Raw genomic sequence first — 16,000 nt, forward strand, 5'->3', positions numbered from 1 at the left:
GGTTTTGCAATTGTTAATGTTCCCGATGTGAAGCCAGTGTCTGGCACACCTGTGTCTGTGGGTGTAGCTCCCCGGTCTTCCCTAGGGAGTGACAAACTGGTTTTTGTGGTTGGGGACATGTAAGGGTTGAAAGTTTGGCAGATAAAATCATTTATGTGTGTATTAAAAAACTGCTGCTTCCCAGAGGGGACCTGGGTAAATAAAGCCTTTGCCCTACAACGTCAGTCAGCAGCATGTAGACTATTTCCTTTTCTGAGCCTTGGCTAAACAATACTGTAAAGCTTTAAAGCTCAAAATCGTGCCACACTCACTGTCCTCTACACCGTGTTAGATAAAACCCACGTGCTGTCTCCTCAAAGTGACAAAGTCCCAGCCTTGGGGTCCAGACTGTTGCCACTGACTTCTCAAAGGTGGCAAACTCGCCCTGACCAGGCAGCCCTGGGCTGGAAGGAGCTGTTGGGGCTCATTGTAAGGACCGTGATTTTAAAAAGTGCTTTTTCAGGCTCTGGGATGCTGGGGTGATGCTGTCCAGCTGTGCTGGCTCCAGGCTGTGCTGATGTATGAGATGCTTAGGTGGAGTTTTTTTCTGGCTCTTTCAGTTTAAAAGCTGCTTAAGCTCTCGTTTTGCTGGTCTGTGTTTCTGTCTTGGTAGGTGCAGAGTTTACAAGGTGGGAGCAGAAAGCTTTTGGTGTGTTGCGTGGGAGAAGAGGTTTAGATCCACTGGGTTTGATAGTAGGTGTCTGATTAAAGCTATAATTCAAGGATGAACAAAAATTGAAATGCAACGTGCTTTGGTGTAATTCAGACTCTTTCAGATCCTGGATGTCTTTTGACTTTCTTAGTAAACAAACCAACCAAGGAAAACCCTTGGTTTTAGACTCCAGTGTACCTCCACAGCCACTATTCCACAGGTCTGATTTTCAGAAAAGGGAGGTTTGTTGCATTATTTTTCAAACCCTTTTTTTTGCAGCCTGTCCTTCATGAAGGACCGTGTGTGTTGTCTCCTCTGCGTTTTCCACTGGCACCAAGAGCTGTTGCTGGTGGGGTGTAAAAATTAATCTGGTAGCAGAAGAAAGGCCCTTGTGAAACGTTTCTCTGAGCGTCTGTGGGAGACAAAGCCTCTTTCAAGCAGCCTGAGGATTTTATTTACTCTTTGCAGTTGCTTGCTCTGGGTTTTCAATGCTCTCCTCTAGTTTATAACTGAGCACTTCGATCTGATGGGGAGATGGTTTGCTAATGGAGAGGGGGAGGCGGGCACGCTGGGGGCTGCGGGGAGGGAAAGGATGGGGGCTGATGGCACTTGCTCTGTGGAAGGCTGGCACTGGGCAGTGTGCTCCTGGTGTCGGGGCCGAACACACGCCGTATTGTGTGAGGTAGGGCGCATGGGCCTCTCTCTTGACATTTTCCTTTATTCTGATTTAGTGAAGCAGATCTCGTCAGCTGTAAATATCAGCGGTCTAGTCCTTTTTTTCAGCTGTGTTCATCTTCCTGACTTTTTTTTTTTTTTTTTTAAATTTAGTGCAAATGGGAGTAAAGTTTGGTAGTGGAGTATTGGCTTGCTTAAATTTTGGGTGATTTGTGTTCTTTTGCTGCTCTTTGGGTCTTTGACGTATGGGATGCTAAGGCCATTCTGTTTCCTCCCGGCTGTCGCTGCTCCTCTGGTACATTTATGAGTGATGAACACCCGGATTCAATTTCCCACAATTGCTTAAAATCGCCAGGAACCCTCAGCCTCAGCCAAAAGCAGAAAGGAAATGAAAGCATCGCTGGGAGTGCCGGAGGGGACGTTTGCTACAGGCCCTGTCACTGCTGTGTCTTCCCATGTCACCAGGGGCTTTTTTAAAAACTAGTCATGGCTGTAATTTTTTCAGGCAACTGTTTTGCTGGTGAATTATATGTAATGTAATTTCTGTTGCTTGGCTGAAACAATATCCAGCATTTTAAAAAGAAAGTGCTTTTGTTGAGCAGGGACTTTGTTTAAGAATAAGTATTGTAAATACAGGGTTAAAACCTCTACTCTAGAAATAAATGCTTTTTGTTTCCCTTGGGAAAGCAACTTCTGTGCGTGCAAAAGCCCCAGAAAAAGTCCCTGGTATTTGCTGGTGGATGCTCATTTAATGCGAGTCAAGGCCAGTTAGTTTTTCCTGTGGACACCGCGGGAATTGCCAAATTGGGAGCTGTTGTGAAGGATGCAGGATGTAAACAGTACATATGTGTCTTTGTGGGCTACCTACGGAAAAGTGGCGTTTCCACCCCCGGTGACGGGGGGGAGAGCACAGTCCCAGAGAAGAACCATGGGTTCTGGCTAAGTTAGCACATCTGCTTGGCATAAATAATTGCTGCTGTTGGTTGTACCATATTAAAGGTTTAAAAGATTTTCATTAAATGCTTAAAAAATTAGAAGATAATGACAGCATAAATCCTGCTTGTAAGTAATGAGGATTTTAGTTGTGTGCTTAGGTGGGTTTTTCCCCTCCGTAATAGTATTTTATGCTTCAAAATCCGTATAAAACTTGGAATACGTGTGTGTGTCTGCTATATCATAGGTCAATCTGAGGTTTTTATTTGTAAACTGATGCTGCTGAACGCAGCGTGGAGCCTTCCTGCCTCCCTGTGGCACGTGTCCTCTGCAGTCCCCAGTTTGTAGAACTTAGGAGTTCCATTCCAGGGATATTTTGTAGCCCTCGTCTTGGGGAATGACATAATTTTAATGTCTGGTATCTTGAAGCCTCCCAGAGCAAGCAGGTCAGTGTGGTTCTAGAAGAAAGCAGAGGAGTGGGCACTCCCAGGCACCTCTGAATCTTTAAAACAAAACAAAAAAAAATCTTAAATTTAATATTTTGGTGAGAAAACTGTGGCTAAGAAAAAGACATTTCAGTAAAGTGTTCTAGTCTTGCAACAACACACTTCTGAAATTCAGATAATCCCCATCAAGTTTTAATACCTGTGTTTTATGTCCAATGTTGTTGGTTTTTAATTTTCTAAACAAGGAATCTTCCAGGCAAGTGTTGCGCTTGTTAGTGGTGCTTTAGTGTCTGCAGGAGACTTGGTATTTAAATTGTGTTATCTGCTGCTTTCTGAGCAGGATAAATGCAGCCTGGACACAGAGGTATCAGGCTTTTAGGTTTGGGGCTATTAACAATTTTTAAAAAAATCATCATAATAACAATAAACTCCTGAATCACATATACATGTATAGTCACCGGTTTTACAATCTGTAATTGTTTTGTATGGTTCTGAGACTCTTTCCTTGATTGCTATAGCTGTATTTAAAAATTTCAAACTGATTTGTTTGTTGCCTTCTGCTTGGAAAAAAATTTATAATTTATTACACAAATCACTGAATTTTTAAAAGAATGAAGTTAACACTACAAATTGACCATTTAGTAATAAAAACCCCTGGTTATAGTTTTACAGTAGAAGCAGATAAATGGTAAATTTGGGCACCTGTTATTTATCCCCACTATGTTTTCTCTTCTGCTTTCTGTAATAATTTCTGAATTTGTCAGAGGTGGGGGGAGTTACTCTGACTTTGGTAATGTAAAATTTTAAGTTCCTTTTTAAATAGCTTCACTATATTTATTATGATGGGTGTACCCTTCTGAAATTTTTCTTTTTTAAATGACAACTTGGTGGCATTCCTTATATAATGTCCTTTGAGTTTTTTATTCTTACCTGTAGGAAATAAAGAATTTCCAGTCAGTTTTCATTTATTTTAAGATATCCCATAAATAAAAAAACATTTCAACCATTGGGCTCACGATCTTGCAACTAACTACGTTGTGTGTCCGTGTAGACCTTTGTCTGGGATATACCATGTGGGACCAAAAAGCTTCATATATGTAAGAAACGTGCTTTCCTCGCTGTTGGTGTGCAGCGAGCAGGCTTGGGGTTCCTGTGGCAAGGTCAGGTCAGAAAAAGGGAATGCTGTTTATGAGATTGCCAGAATGATTGATTTGAATGTGAGCTTTTCCCTGAGGATGTGCCTGGCTGTTGAGGCTAGCAGTAAAGTTTTTCCACTGCAATTTTCATGACTAAGAGTTGTGGGCTATTTTTTTTTTTTTTCGAGTTCATCATAATACAAAGCAACTTGCAGCACACCGTAGGTTTAATACCAAACAATTTTGACTTAGCAGTAATTATTTTGGTTGAAATATTTTTACCTTGTTAAATGAAATGCGTCACTTCTTGCTATACTTGTCAGCTTTATCTGGTAGTGCTCCAGAAAGCGGCGTAATTTCAAACTTGCAGGTTTTTGGGGTGGTTTTTGTTGTTGTTGTTGTTTTGTTTGGTTGCTTTTTTTTTTTTTAATCCAGTGCATTTTCCCCAGTGGCAGGAGGAGTGGAGATATAGGATACACCTGGGCAGAGTTACTGAGCCTAAATAGGAGCTGATAGGGACATATAAGCTGTTGTTTGCAGACTGGTTTAGAAATTGTGTTGTGTTAGGGACATACATATATATACACATACATACATAGACACAGAGAGGGAAGGATGGACAGACATTTAAAGGAGAAATATTAATGCCGTGGCATTTGCTAGTGTATGTAATATATGTGATCTCAGATGAGTAATACATTACAGTTCAACCAGTGATGTACGTTTCAATTTGTTTAACTTCCAGAATGTTAAAAACATTATTAAATATATTTTTGACATGAACACATCTCAGTTTTTTTCCAATTCATCATTTTTCTGCTTTAGTCTTTGAGGTTTTTTTTTATCCATACTTCTGCTTTGAGCTTTTCATTGTTTATAATTAATTCTGAAGTGAGTAGTCACGGGTTCATTTGTGCTCACAAAATGTCATCTCTGTGTTTACTGAGAGAAGGAGTAACATCTGTGCTCTTCTCTCTTTCTGTTTCAGGTGATCGGAGCCCTCGTCCTCGCCATTGGGATTTATGCAGAAGTTGAAAGACAGAAGTACAAAACTCTGGAAAGTGCCTTTCTAGCCCCAGCAATTATTTTAATACTTTTGGGCATTATAATGTTCCTGGTATCCTTTGTGGGTGTCCTGGCTTCTTTAAGAGACAATTTATGCCTTCTTCAAGCAGTAAGTGTTGGGGTTTTTATTCTTAATTTTTAAGGCTCATTGCTTTTGCTTTTCAGTGTGACCTGAATTCAAACCCAGAATTAGGTCTGCATTAAAAACTATTTTAATAAAGTTGTTTTCTTCATTTTAATTAAATCTGAAATGACAGTGGTCCCCTTGGGCGTGGTCTGCGGATGTCCCCCCATTAGGGAGCATCAGTATTTCATCTTGCCAGCAAGAAGGCGAGGGTCAGAGCCTGGCGCCGAGAAACCCAGCTGCCCAGTAGTCAAGAGCTTTATGGAAAACACCCAGGAATGTGAATTATTATCAGGATCTTGTGCAAACTCAGCTGTTGACATACCGTTTGACGCTAGCCTGGCACTGCAGTGCCTGCCCTTTCTCTGGTCTGGTCACACCAGAGGGACATGCCCTGCTTGGGGGAACAGATTGATGTAAAGAAATGCTAAATACGCCGTATGTTATGTAGGACAAAGCAAGAGGCTACTGTGGATTTTGAAATGAGGCTGGAATTTCATTGGGAGCCTGTCCTTAGGCAGTGGTGGTTCCTTTCCCTCCCAGTGTGGTGGTGTGTCCTCATGTGATGCTGAGGACATTTTCTGTTCCCTTTGTGGTGGCAAACGCGGTAGAGTATTTAAACAAAGAAAGCCCCTGATGTCTGATTCCAGATTTATCAGGAGAAATCTATCTCTCTGGTGAATTTGCGACACTCATACCGGGATTGAGAGCACAGAAATTAAACCAGCTTTTGGGGCAGTAGCATTAAAGATTATTTTCAGATGAGAGATCCTAAAACTTCTTTCCTGATGAAGTTTGCTCTTAAGAAGCAGACCTAAATTCACGTAACAGCCATCTTCTATGCCTAAAGAATGCTTTGGGATGAGAAAAACATTTCAGTTACTGGCATGCTGCAGTTATCTCGTAGTGTTGCTATGGATTTCTTCATGTTATTCATATTTTACGTGTGCTTTGATAGGTTGTCACAGATGCATACGCTGCGGTCGTGTGTGAGTGCATTTGTGAGCACGTATATATACGCACAGATGAATAAATAACTAGAGATCTAGCAGGTGTAATTTTTCTTACCACTGAGCGTAGTAAGTCCTATTAGTGCCCATTGTGCAGTCTCTGCTCTCAGCTGGCTCGGTAATGCAGTACGACTCCGTTCCCTCTTCTGAAGCAACACACTAAAAGGTACCCAGCCCAGAATGTTGCTTTAATTTAACACTGGCAATTTAGTAGAAGATGGTTTGAATTATCTTACAGCACTGCTTTGCCCAAGAAATTAAACCTAGCAGGTAAATACTGTCTTTGTAGGAAGCATAAAAACATGATGGTGGGTGTAGCAGGCCATTAATATGCTTCTCTGGGGTGCTGTTATGGAGAAAATATCTTGGCATGATAAATGCATCTATCGGTTTTGAGTCCATTCGGAGCAGAAAAATAATGTGTTTGCCAATTGGGCAAAACCCAGAATGACTCAAGTGAGGGAAAAAGGCTTTCTCGTGACATGAAGAGTTTTAGAAGAACAAAACCATAATTTTCTATCTTTCTTTAAAATAACATCTGATATGCAGGAAGCCAAGTATATTGGCAGCTGAGTGTTACAGACTTAAGGACACTAATGAAAAGAGTAAGTGGGGTTTGTTCTTTTTAAGGACTCACTTGCGATTGTTTTTTGCAGTTCATGTACATTCTTGGTATCTGCTTGCTGATTGAGCTGACAGGTGGAGTGGTGGCCCTGATCTTCAGAAACCAGGTGAGCTGCTGCTGTTTAGGTTTTGCTCTCCAAGAATGTTACGCACAATCCATGAAGTTGTGGCTATGCTACTGAGCAAATAAAAGGCATTAAAATTGTCACCTGAGCACTAAATGATGGAAGTCTGAACGCAAGTCCAGACTTGTCAGGATGTTTCAGGTTCTGGGGTGGGTGGGATTGGCCACCCGTTCTGGAGATGAGTTCCACATTAAAGAATTTGGAGAGAATGCATTAGCTAAGAAAGGGCAATACAGGCATAACGAGTTTCCAGCTCTTAATATATTACAAAGTGCTTTCTTCTCATTTGCCTTCTGCATCTCAAACTGCTGATTCAGGAAGTTTCCAGCTGGTTTTGGAGTCTCTGTTATTTTTCAACAGCCAGAATGTTTTACCGGACCTAAGGGATATCTCTTCCCTGCCCACATCCATAAGCAACATAAATAATTTCTGTAGGAGACCCCATCGTTTACAAGCATGCTATAACTACATAAAACATGCTGTAACTATACAAACCCCTTAATTTTTCTAAACAGAAAGCAGCAGACTATTTTTTTTTACACTAGAAAAGTTTTAGAACATAAATGTGGTCCCTGTGGCAAGTACTAGATTTCTGTGCTTTGAATTTTTTTTTATAATTTGGCAAAATATGAGCATTAAAAGGAGATGCTGAATAATAAGACCTCTTCCTTCCCCACCCCAATCCTACCAATCTCATTTCCACAAAAAGAAGTCACACCTACTGTTACATATAGGTTTGTTTGTCTTGTTAGGTTAATGGAGAAGTTGGGGTTAGTAAGGGGAGGAGAAGGAAGTATTTAGTAAAAGCTTAGGGTAATAGGCTCCCTTTAGGTGCTGATTGCTTTGCATGTCTCATTGGTTTTTTCCATTTCTTTCTCTGTTACCTTCTCAAATCTATCGAGTCCAAGTGAGGTGATACAGGTAGTGTGAGAGTAGTCGGTATTTTCTGCTGTTCATTCTTGGCCAGTTTCCTAACTGAAAAATCCTGTGTTATTTCTAATCACCCATGTGAAAATAATTTTTCTTCTGTTTTGTTTTTAAGTGTTGCAGTTTGTAATACTGAGAAAATGAGTGGGCATATATCAGGTTTCTTTCTGATGTGCGAGGGTTTAGCTTTGATGATTTTAGCATCTGGGTTGAAAGGGAACTTGTTATGTTCTGGTTAGGTTTAGTCTCAATTTTTGCTATGCTATGATGATGCTGAATGTTAAATGCTTTTTTTTCCCCCTCATCTTCTGACCTTTATAAGCATTTTGTTGATATAATTTCCAATATTCCAAGCTGAGGAAGTACCATTTTATATCTGCCACCACTCCATTGTCATATTTCTCAAAACCATGACTGCAAAACATACAGATGTGAGATATTTTCCACTTTTTGTCTGCTTAACGTGGAATAAAGCTCATTATCTGACAATTATGGATTCCTTGGAAAATAAAATGTTGAAAATAAAATTAATGGAAGATGGTCAGCAGGGAGACAGTCAGCTCTTCTCACCCAGGGAGTGGTGCAGAGCACGGTGCCAAGAAGCACCACCCAAACCTGCCATTCTGTCACCCAGAAGATGCTGGTCATCCCCAGCACCCAGTGGGAGGGATTCTGCCTTCCCGTTCTCAGCCTAGGGGACAATGGGACGATCTCTGGGAGATGCTTGGAGAGTCTCAGAGAAGCAGCACCGTGCTGGAGAGGTGTGGCACTGTTGGCACTGCTCAGCACAAACCCATCAGTGAGCCTGCTTCCGTAAAAGAGAATGGAGGGTCAGTCCCTGCAGGACTGTGCTGTGATTGATTTTTAAACAGTATTTGTTTTTTCTTTAGAAAAAAACCCCCGAAACAACCTTTCCTCTTGTGCTCATCAATTACACTTTTCACTTTAAGCTGTTCTTTCAACTTCTTTTTGGCGTGTGTAACCCGTGAGTCTTGTTTTACTCCTGCCTTCTAGACAATCCAATTTTTGAACGATAATATAAGAAGAGGAATTGAGAATTACTACGATGATTTAGACTTCAAGAATATCATGGATTCTGTTCAAAAGCAGGTTTGGAGTTTTGTTTGTTAGTTTGTTTCTGGGACTAATCCAGTGCCAAGTTGTGGTGGGTCCTCAGCTATGCTTTGAGTTTTTCCAGTGGGGTGATAATCAAATTCTTATTGATGAGGGAGATGAGATCTCATGCATCATCGTTTGCCTTGGTAGGTGTGATGTGGATGCTCAAGGCCACATCCTGCGAACGCTTATAGGGGCCCCACAGCTGGATTCAGACAAATTCAGCCTAAATTCCACCTGAGTTGTTGTGCTCAGCGTTTCTTCTGGCTGGTCCAAGGCATTCAAAGGCATAACAGGAGGCACCGAATAAAGAGAAATTAGGTGGCAATTAGGCTGTTTGAACCTGGGCCCTTGTATTTTCGCTCGAGGGCACATAGCAAGCTCTTTAACAAGGTGATTATTCAAAGGGAATTCCTGTGGAAGCATATATACCTGTAATTAAAATTCAGAAATTGTGTTGAGCCTATCTGGGCATTACTTAATGGCACGTGTAGTTGACTCACAGCCTTTTCTTTTTTAGAGGCTGGTGTGTTGAAATGTTTATTGGACTATTGAAGAGTTTTGCTGTGCAGTTCAGATGCTATAGAAGAAGCAAAAAATGTTCAGAGATGTGACGTAAGGGGCCCATGTGATGTCAGGGACCATGCCAAATAGTGATTTAAAAAAAAAAAAAGTTAACTTAGGAAGTGATATGTATGTTTTATGACATCGTTATGGAGATGGCAGCCTGCTTTGAAAAACAAAGTTAGCATGGAAAGTCTGTCAAAAGCCAACCATTCTGAGGAAATTTTGTCATTAGACTTCATAATGCTTTAAAGTTTCCATGCACTGCCCATAATTATGTATAAGTACAGCGAATTTATGTTTCAGTGATTAAATAATTTGCTCCTTGTCCCTCAGTTTAAAATATAAAGTGAATATTTGTGTTAAGTCAGTGTAAACTTACAGTATTCGTTTACCAGATTTCAGTTCTACTAAATTACACCCAAAATGTTTAGGTGAGATTATTTTGATGCCTTATAGCAACACTTTTGTCTTTTAGACTCATTTAGAAATGTAGTCACGATCCTTGAAAAAAATTGAAGAATTATATTACAGCTCGAGATGGAGTGAATGTAAAAACATTGCTTAATGATGTCCAGATCTGAAAAGATAATTTTTCAATTTAGAAACGATGGGAGGTGGGACTTAGCACTGAGTGCTTTGTTCTGGCACCCTGGGCAATAGCTCAGTGAGTGACAGAGGAACACTACCTATATCTTTAATTCTTTTCAGTTGTATCTTTCGTATACATTCGTATGTGCCTTGCAGATAAAATGACATAATTGCTGGGTAGCTCAGTCCTCTTAAAATCTTTTTATTCTTACATTGTTTTCTACTTGTTAGAAGAGTTTCTGTTAAGATACAATTTTTTTTCCTTTGCCTTTCGTGTCGTTTTTCCAGTTTAAGTGCTGCGGTGGGGAAGATTACAGAGATTGGTCCCAAAACGTGTATCACAACTGTGCGGCGCCGGGACCGCTGGCCTGCGGGGTGCCCTACACTTGCTGCGTCAAAAACAAGGTAAGTCCTGGCATCTCGGCATTACTGCTCTCTGCCGTGTCACCTGCGTTCGCTTAAAAAGGTTCCTTACTTTAGAAAGTCTGGGGGATGAAACGAAGGAAAATGGGTCTCTCCGGAAAATGGGAGCTGTGGATCTGTGGGTCTTGATAGCTTGAACAGGAGAAAATAATGAATTTGTTGGCTCTGGTCTATATTACTGTCCTGCTACACAGTCCTAGAAATGCAGAAGGCGTCTCGGGAGATCCTTTAACCTCATGGCTTGCCTGGACCAGGGCTGCTTAAAGTTAAGTTTTACTGGTGTTTTCCCCAGGATTTGCTGCTCCAGCTTTGACAGGAAGCCTGGGCACCAATTGCTTCCATGGGTGGGGGTTGGAGTGATGTGCACCAGCTGCTGTGTGAACTAAAAACCAAACAGAGTGACCCCATCATCCAGAAAGATCCCAAAGTGTGGGCAAATGGCCTCAGGGTCAGTGCATCCTTGTGGGCGCAGGTCTAGAGTGGAGCTGCTGGTCTGCCCTAGCCCATCCTTGAAAACCACCCATAAAATTCTTTCTGGAAGGATACCCTGTCAGCTGGAGTCTGGACCAGTTTGTGAGTCTACAATGAACTGGTATTAACTGGTACTGGCAGCACTAGGAGCAGGAGTTAAGTTCCATATATATATATATAAATTTTAGCAGTTTTGGTTCATCACTCTTCCTTTGAGGGATGGATGTAACGCCAAATTTGATAAAGAACTGTTCCTCAACTTAAAACCAGTATGGGCAATCCCTGACGTGCTGGGTTTTGGTCTTTGGCCTGAACATGAGACAGAGATGGAGTATGTGTAAGAGCAGATGCAGCAGAGCTCATGATGGATAGCCAACTGGTGCCTGTGTTATGTGCTGCCCTTTCAGTGTCTGCCTGGAGCATGGCTGTTTAATTAAAAAAAAGGGAAAAGAAATGCAATAATTGTGTCAGTAATCCTGCGAGGTGTTGCTGAGAAGTGTGTATAATATAAAGGTGTTTATTACATATGCTTACACATCTTCTGTGTATAAGAAAGAGTCTGTTTAAATCCACGCCGAGCTTTGATTTATTCTCAGAAGCCAAAGCTAAACAGTTATGCTTTAAGTCTTGGGTGTTTGAGAAGCAGAAGGTCGTGTATATGAAAATAAAATCTGTTGATCCGCAGCTGCACGGGGCAGAAGAGCTCAGGATTCGGTTCTCATTTGATGGCAAAAGATAGGTAAAGGAAGACAGAATGGCTAGTAAAGAGCAATCTGCCTTTCTAGGGTCATTCAAAATACCCCTTATTTTTCTGTAGCTCTCATTTCTCTTATTTTAAAAGGTTAGTTGATGTGTGTGGATGTACAGCAGCACTGTGAAGGCAAAGCACTGCAATAATCAGTGACTAATCATGCCCAGGTGCCTTTTCAGCCATGGCACAGGTATCCAGGCACGTGGATTTCAAATGCAACCTGCCAGGCAGGAAAGTGCTAAAATACAAGCTTCCCTGAGGAAAACAGGGAGTATACTCTCTGTATGCTGCCTTGGCAACCGGGGAGGGGGGATGAGACTACTTGCAGCCTAGAAGTAGCCTGCAAAGCGTTAGCTCAGGGAAGTTAATCAAAAGGTGGGGAGAAGCCCCGAAATAACAAGCAAACTTCTTATTTAAGGGTAGGATGTTCAGCAAGATGCTGCCCTATGTTAGGGCTCGTGGCTTTGCTGCCCCAGAATGCCATCAAAGTGATGCCTTGTGAAGTCCAAGCAGCACGGATGGGTATTGGGCAAGATGACACTAACACCGTGGCTGTATGGCCAGCTGCTGTGGAAAAAAAAGACAAAACCAACAACAAAAAACCAAACCCAACCAGAAGATGCATAAATTTTCTGTGTTTGACAAATGCTTCCAAACACAGGCTGGTTTCTGTCCTGGAAAACGACAGATATGGTTTGTGATTACTCACTCACTTTGTAGTCATGGAAAACTCCTGCTCATATTTGGGGTTGGATCCTGATCCTCTTAAAAAGCCCTCTGCTGAGGCCAGCCGGGCTCACGCTGAGGAGGCTTGGAAGGATTATTTTCAAATCAAAGTATTCTCTAAAAACTTACACTGGTGTAACAGATAAAAATTAGTCCCCAAATGCCTGTAAACCTCTGTTTCTAATGCATTTATTTCCCTTGCATACATTTCCATGTATTGCAATGTCTGTTAGCAAATGCTGTGTTTAAAATGAAATTATGTGACTGTGTGCCTGGTGGTGACATATTTGGGGGTTGGCCACGTGTTGGTCTGTCAGGCTCCAGCATTTTGTAAATGTGACAGCGGATACAGCAGCACAGTGACCCTGGGGTTGCTGGAAGAAACCCAAGTTGGACTGGTGAATAACCCTGTTGTTGCTTTTATATGGGTGAGCAGGAGAAGAGTAAAAATAATTTTTTGTGTGGTTTTTTTTTTTTCTGCTATAGTTTATATTTGGTTTTTTTTTCAGACAGACATTATCAACACTATGTGTGGGTACAAAACCATCGACAAAGAGGTAATGTAACAAGCATCCACCTTGTCGTGGCAAAAGGTTGAGCTTCTCTGCATTTTTTTGATCAGTTATAAAATAGTCTTCTGCATACTTAAATCTACCAGACGATTAAATCTACCAGATGGTTAAATCAACAATTAGAATGATTTTATGGGGAATAACTTTCATATATTTAAAAAAAATCTTGTTTAATTGTAGTATCTTCCCGTCCTTGTATCTTCCAGTATTCCTCATCTGACATGCGTGAAGCACGTCTTCCCAAACCTCACTCCCCTTACACTAATGGCACAGTTAATACAAAGACAGATGCTTCCATACTTTTAAGTGGTGACTTGAGATGGAGGATGCTTTTAATACCTAAAAGCCAAAGTTTCTTACTGAGTAAAATTAGTTTTGGTAAAGCCAAATTAGCTGTTTATAAGTATTTTATATCCCAGTAGTGGGTATCTGATTTTTAAGTCTGTTACATAATTATTCCTGGAAGAGCAGCGGGACTGCCCCGGTGGTGCTGGCCTCCCTCTCCTCCCTCCAGGAGCGGGATGTGGCCGCCTCTTTCTTCAGCCTTCCCCACTGGGAGTAGCCCCAGAGATTTCAGAGTAGAGACTGCCAGCTCGAGGCACTAATTGCGGAGTGATTAAGCAGGGGAATCAGTAATTGGATCTGCTGCAAGTTTTCCCCTCCGAGCTTTGGAGTGCTGGCATGAGGAGGAAGGTTGTCCTGGGAAAGCCCCTCTCCACAGCTCATTGGAGGCACTTGGTGCACAACGCCCGCGTCTGTTGGTTTTTGGGATTACCGGTTATCTTTAGAATCATAGAATCATTAAGGTTGGAAAAGATCATCAAGTCCAACTGTCAACCCAACACCACCTAACCCACTAAACCATGTCCTGAAGCACCACATCTACATGTTTCTTGAACACCTTGTTGGTGCCTTGGAGCTGGGGGTGCCAACCTTGTTAAGCAAAAGTTTGTCTTTGGTTAGTGAGGGGAGTAGAGCCTTTGGTGTGTTCTTGGTTTCTTCTTATCAGCAAGGAATATGATTCTTGCCTATTGCCTTTTTCCAACCAAGATGATTGAGCCATACCAAGGCCTTCCCTTCTCAGGGCCTTTGACAGGCAGTGAGTCCTTTCCAGTCAGGTGTTTGTAGAGCTGGGGTGGTGGTGGTGCAGTTGGTGCAGGTATGAACTCTGGAGTTGGGGTTTTGGTGGGGGGGTGGGGGGTGGTTCTAGATCACATTCCAGCTCACTTTATGGTTCTAGATCATGTTCAAGTAAATGTTCCAGATAACGTTCTAGATCAGATTCTAGAGCTCATTCTAGATAATTTTATTATTCAAGATACCATTCTACATCTAATTCTAGATAGCTTTATGGTTCTAGACTATGTCCACCTGAACCTCCAGCCAGGCTCTAACACCCAAAGAACTTTAGCACATGCTTAACATTATCCCATTCAGCTGCTTGGGACCCTCTGCAGCCTCAAGTGCTTTTTAAGTTAGGGACTGGGGTCATGGTGCAGCGTGGCTTGCAGGACCGAGTCTGAAACCCTCTTGGTTCCTGCCCTTTTTAGGATCTATTGCAAAGCTCTTGGTCCACAATTTGTAATTTTGCACTGCTGTACTTTCAACTTGGAAGCAGAGATAGAAGCTAATGAGAGACTTCTCTGCTTTATGGGTGGTCTAAAATGAGAATCAGATGCATTTACTTTAGAAAAGCAGTTGCAAAAAAAGGTTTAAAAAAGTGAAATAACTTGTTCAGGTGTGGAACAACTTAAAAACAGATGGAAGAATTAGTGATGAGGTTTGTGTCAAATTCAGTGGTTTAAAGAGAAGGGAAGGAGGAACACATTTGCCTTAATGAAGCTTGAATTTTCATGTATTACTGTTTCATATGCCTGTTTGAATGTCTGCTTTGTTATTTTGCAGCGCCTGAGCGTTCAGCATGTTATCTATGTCCGCGGATGCACGAATGCAGTGCTCATCTGGTTTTTGGACAACTACAGCATCATGGCTGGCGTGCTGCTTGGCATACTGCTGCCCCAGGTGAGAAGGGGCCAGCGTGTTATCCATTAAAGGGAGTATCTGATTTGTTGGTACTATGTGAAATCCCATTTGACTATATTTAATTATTATTTTTTATTTAAATTTAATGTAACTTATAAGCTGAAGTGGCCTTCTGCAAATTTGTTAGTATTACTGTAATATATTGCAGGATTTGGTGGGTTAATTTGCTTTTGCTTGTGTTTTATTAGTCTTATCTTCCCAGTAGCTGTGTCCACTGAGACTTTCTAATCCTCCAAGGCACAGGGGTGGTAATTCTTCTGCTGTATTAGCTCGTCACAAAAATGATCCATTTATGCCCCTATACACAAAGAACAACAGTGTGAGTTTCTGTCTGTGTATATACCACACACCTGCCCCTATATCCAGCGTATGTATGCGTAATTTGTAAAAACTGCTGTAAGAAGCGCTAGATGAGCAGTATTTGATTTCTGACTGGAGATGCCCCTTCCTTTCACAGTTCCTGGGAGTGCTGTTGTCCTTGCTGTACATAACGCGGGTGGAAGATATCATCACCGAGCACAAGCTGAGTGAAAGACTCTTTGAAGAATCAGAGCAGAGATCTGCCCCCGAGTTTGCTGGAGCTGGCTGCTGCATGTGTTACCCAGGGTGACTGCAGAAACCTCAAATATAGTTTAAAAAAAGGGCAAATCCACCTGTTCTGGTTTGTGCCGGCATTACAGACCACAGGTGTAACAAATCAGCCAGCAGACCAGCGGTGGGTTGGTAGTGCCGATACCTCTGTAGCCTTGTCGCTCTCAGTGTGTCTGATCCCAAAGACATCCCAGGAGGGCTCCGTGCTGCCAGCTACACTGCTGTGGTATCGCAATGCTGCTGGAAGGTGGGCTTGTGGCTAATTAAATCTTTTTTGATTGATTACCATGGGATACGTAGCCAGGAAAACTATGCTGGGAAGATTTGAAGGTAGATTTCTAGGAGGAGCCTTTGTGTCTTGGGATGTCGTCTTTAAATGTTTCTCCTTTCCAACTC

At 41.8% G+C, this 16,000-nt stretch overlaps 1 protein-coding gene across 1 annotated transcript; it reads left to right on the forward strand.

The window, feature by feature from the left end:
* Positions 1–4,866: 4,866 nt before the first annotated feature.
* Positions 4,867–15,623, forward strand: TSPAN15 (tetraspanin 15; the record flags this gene model as incomplete). The annotated part of the gene is made up of 7 exons (XM_010081655.1): positions 4,867–5,055; positions 6,737–6,811; positions 8,771–8,866; positions 10,316–10,432; positions 12,908–12,955; positions 14,876–14,992; positions 15,471–15,623. Coding segments are annotated over 7 exons (795 nt in total), but the record flags the coding sequence as incomplete, so codon positions are not given.
* Between the last annotated feature and the right edge of the window lie 377 nt (positions 15,624–16,000).

This window comes from Pterocles gutturalis, unplaced genomic scaffold (assembly GCF_000699245.1).
Source record: "Pterocles gutturalis isolate BGI_N339 unplaced genomic scaffold, ASM69924v1 scaffold40494, whole genome shotgun sequence".
Taxonomy (NCBI): Eukaryota; Metazoa; Chordata; class Aves; order Pterocliformes; family Pteroclidae; genus Pterocles; species Pterocles gutturalis.